Source organism: Lygodium microphyllum, chromosome 11 (assembly GCF_053477565.2).
Source record: "Lygodium microphyllum isolate KBCC chromosome 11, Lygodium_microphyllum_v1.1.10, whole genome shotgun sequence".
Taxonomy (NCBI): domain Eukaryota; kingdom Viridiplantae; phylum Streptophyta; class Polypodiopsida; order Schizaeales; family Lygodiaceae; genus Lygodium; species Lygodium microphyllum.
Genome location: NC_141145.1, coordinates 117,657,182 through 117,660,993, shown reverse-complemented (window position 1 = coordinate 117,660,993; position 3,812 = coordinate 117,657,182). Strand labels below are relative to the sequence as shown.

Sequence of the window (3,812 nt, the reverse complement as noted above, 5' to 3'; positions counted from 1 at the left end):
TATAGTTGCATTAATGGGCACAAAAGATACCACATATTTTTCTATGTTCTATATAGGGATAAGAAGCATTCAATGTGTTTATAACTTTGGAGGGTAGCCAAAAAGTTTGGAGGATATGGTTCAAAATGTGTTGCAAATATCTTTGAAACTTTGTGCATTTTTGGATGGTGGTGTTAGTTGTATAAAACGTTGGACTGTACAAGGTTGCATGATTGCTTTCTTTGGCCAATGATTTTACTAACAACTGGCAATTAATAAGAACAATTAAGAACCATATTAACAACTAAGGAGTCTATGAAAGAGAAAGGAGTAAATAGTCAATGTGGTAGTAAAAATCCCATTGCTCTTGGGGGAAAGTAATCTATATACTTGGTGTGGTTGAGAGACTAAGGTGGGAGGATGATGCCTTGATATAAGAGACGAGCGCGAGGGGCTTGCAACAGTGGTAGAGTAGCATATATTGAGAGAGAGAGAGAGAGAGAGAGAGAGAGAGAGAGAGAGAGAGAGAGCGAGAGGAACTTCGAAGGAGAAAGACCCCCGTTTCATGGAGACTTTGGCCAAGGCTTTACTTACTCTCGCTCCCCCTTCTTCTTCATCCTCACCTTCCTCATCTTGCTCTTCTTTCTTTACTGGCGATAAAAAGCTGCAGTGGAGGCAACTCTCACAGCATCTGATACGTCTCGGCCGCCACCGTTACTATACTCTTCAATATGGTGATCATGATACCTCTAGCTCACACTCACTTCACATGATCAGAGCTGCAAGCAATAATTACGGCGCTTCATGTGAGGAGTCGAAGCAAGGTAATTGGGAAGGAATCTTGATGGGATCGGGGGATGATGCAATGGGACTAGGGAGCGGCCTGAGGCGGAGGCGGAGGAGGAGGAGCCGGGCGGAAGAACGACGATGGTGCATTGGGATTAAGGCTGCTGCAGTAAAAGGGGGGGAAGCCATAGCCAACTCGCTGATGGAGCTGAAGGAGCTGAGAGAGGGTGACGATGGGAAGGAGAGCGTCCTCAGGAAGGGAGAATTATACAGGATGTCCCCGACGCAGTTAGGGAACCCGCTGCACTTCTACCTGCCGCCGGTGCCCTGCTCGACCCCGGCCCGGCTGCACCCGCTCTACCACGTGGCGCGTGAGCAGTGCGACGCTTGGCTCCTGGCCACGCTGAAGCCCCAGAGCCAGGCGTACCGGGACTTCCTGCTGCAGTCCATGCACCCCCTCTTCGTGTGCCTCACCATGCCCGACGCGCGGCCGGAGAATATTCTGCCCCTCTGCAAGCTCATCGCATGGCTCTTCGTGGTGGACAACTTCACGGACGAGCTGCAGCTGCAGGACCTCGACGCCGAGAGCGCCTACTACGACTACATCCTCTCCCTCCTCCAAGCCCATGCGTCTAGTCCTGCAGCAGGCGCCGCCATAGCTACCGATGCATCTCAGGGTATAAGATCGTTTCCCACTGTGAATATCCCATCCACGATTCATATCGATATATATTTTATAAATACATCTAGGTGAATCTTTAAATCGATTATAAATATACATCTCGGCGAATCTTTATATCGATCGTATATGAAAGAGCCTAAAAACTAGATGAACTTGTGTGCCAAACAAAACCTTAGAATGGGGGTATTTTAATCCTCGATACCTAAGCGAATGCTTTGTTGATCAATTATAAAGACTATAAAACATGGGCCAAAACTGTGCCAACAAACTTCAATCTCCTATGCTTTGTTGATTAACACGAAATTTAGTATTAAAAAGGTTGGGGCAATTTGTGCTAACTAAGAGGCTTCGAATTTGAAGAGTTGCCCAATTTCCATAAAAACCTCAAAAAATGATTTATTTGATAAAAAATAATGCTTAAATTTTGTTTACAATGGTGTGAATAATACTACAAATATGGATGGTGTAATTGCAGGTGCTGCGACGAACTCCAATTCTTCCTCCAACGGGGCCCCGTCATGGCACTCCCAGCTGCAGGACTTGTCCTCCGTCCTCTCCTCCGTCTGGTCCGCCATCACCTCCTCCATGTCTCCGCGCATGCAGCGCCGCTTCATCGCCACCATCAAAGACGTCTTCGACGCCACCATCACGCAGTCCCGCGTCCGTGAGGAGCAAGGCGTCGTCGACCTCGACACCTACCTCTCCTTCCGCAAATACACAGGCGAGGGCTACCTCTTCATGATCATGGCCGAATACGGCAATGGCCTCGACCTCGAGGACGACGTCCTCTCTCACCCCGACATCAGCAAGCTCCAAGAGCTCGTGGCTTACCACAACGCCTACGTCAACGACCTCCTTTCCTTTAGGAAGGAGTTCTGCCTCGGCCACTACCAGAACTTGCCATCCATCCTTTCTGTCCATGAGGAGTACAGCATGCAAGAGGGCATCTTCAAGGTATGCAGGATGATACAGGGGATAGATGATGAATTTGTAAGCCTCAGAAAGAGGGTTATGAAGTCCGAGCTGGGCAAGAGAGAAGGCGTGAGCGCGTACTTGGAGATGCTAGGCTACGTGATGTCGGGCTTCTTGGAATGGGCATACCAGACTGGACGCTACCATGGGCTCAACAACCATCTCACCCTTCGCCATGGCCTTGTTAGCTTAGTCCACCTTGACCTCACCCTCATCACTCAAGGTTCCGTAAAATCTAACCTCTTTGCCGAGTTTTAATGCACATACATTATGCAAGTCTCATTATACTCAAGCCTTTTATATAATACGTGTAATGTCTATGGAACTTCCACATATTGTAAGTTGTTTCTTGTACAGCAATCTACAATGCATAGTTCTAAGTGCTAGTAGTAGCAGTAACCCATATACACTTGTTTCTACTCCATCACACAAATGTATACATATACCCTCAAGGTTGTATTTGTTCTCATGTTTACACATTCTCAAGATAAAAATTATATTTAGAATACTTTCCAGGAAGGAAACACTCATGGCCTATTCCATGTTCTAAAACAATTATATTACTTTTGCCAAGCATTTTCCGACACTGCTACCTAAAAGTTCTCTTTTTTAGATTATGCATTGTGTAACTAGATGGTCCACTCCTTGAAAAGACATCTTGGAAACATTCGGACAATGTTAAGGTTAGAAAGTTTTGAATCCATTTCTCATGTAGAATGCAACTCATGTGAATACAAAGTTCATTAATGTGAGCTAAGGTCACTTCACGATAGCTTCGTGTTATTGTGTGAAGTTGTTGTGAAGCAACTTCTTATGGGAATCACATGGTGATTTCACTTCCCTCACTTTCTCACCACATATTATATTTTTGTTTCATCTCCGCTTGCCAACTAAGCCTACCTTGTGTTACTTGATATGAGCTCAAAGAGAGAGAGAGAGAGAGAGAGAGAGAGAGAGAGAGAGAGAGAGAGAGTGTGTGTGTGTGTGTGTGGAATGTGCTAACAAAGAGATGCATACATCTAAGGCTATATTTCTCTCTTAGTTATACCTTTCTCTCCCCCCCCCTCTCTCATTGTCATCTAACAATTTTTTAATACAACATAATATTCAAAGTATACATATACCAAGCAAGTGCTCAAAAAACTAGAAGAATGCATATCTTTATGACATGCTAAGATCGTAATATATGCGAGTATAAAATCTCTACCACAAAGTCTTTTGGCCTTTGCAAGCCCACCTTTATTTATTCAAGCTATTTAATGCATGCATCTATGCTATGCATGAAAGATAAAAAGAAACAAATTAGAGAATTTGTAATATAAAAGGCTAGACATGCATTTGCATTTAGGTGTATAGGGACTCATACATACACATATATAATGCCTTTTATGCA

At 44.7% G+C, this 3,812-nt stretch overlaps 1 protein-coding gene across 1 annotated transcript; it reads left to right on the top strand.

Annotated features, from left to right (window-relative positions):
* Positions 1–432: 432 nt before the first annotated feature.
* LOC148029278 (microbial Terpene synthase-like protein 13) lies at positions 433–2,927 on the top strand. Its single transcript, XM_087688042.1, has 2 exons — positions 433–1,442; positions 1,923–2,927. Exons 1-2 carry the CDS (start codon positions 545–547, stop codon positions 2,675–2,677), a joined length of 1,653 nt encoding a protein of 550 aa, XP_087544168.1. The 5' UTR covers positions 433–544; the 3' UTR covers positions 2,678–2,927.
* Positions 2,928–3,812: the final 885 nt, after the last annotated feature.

Coding starts and splice junctions, on each gene's coding strand:
- LOC148029278 (XM_087688042.1), top strand. CDS start 545: ATGGAGACTTTGGCCAAGGCTTTACTTACTCTCGCTCCCCCTTCTTCT. Junction 1,443..1,922: donor AGCTACCGATGCATCTCAGG/GTATAAGATCGT, acceptor GTGTAATTGCAG/GTGCTGCGACGAACTCCAAT.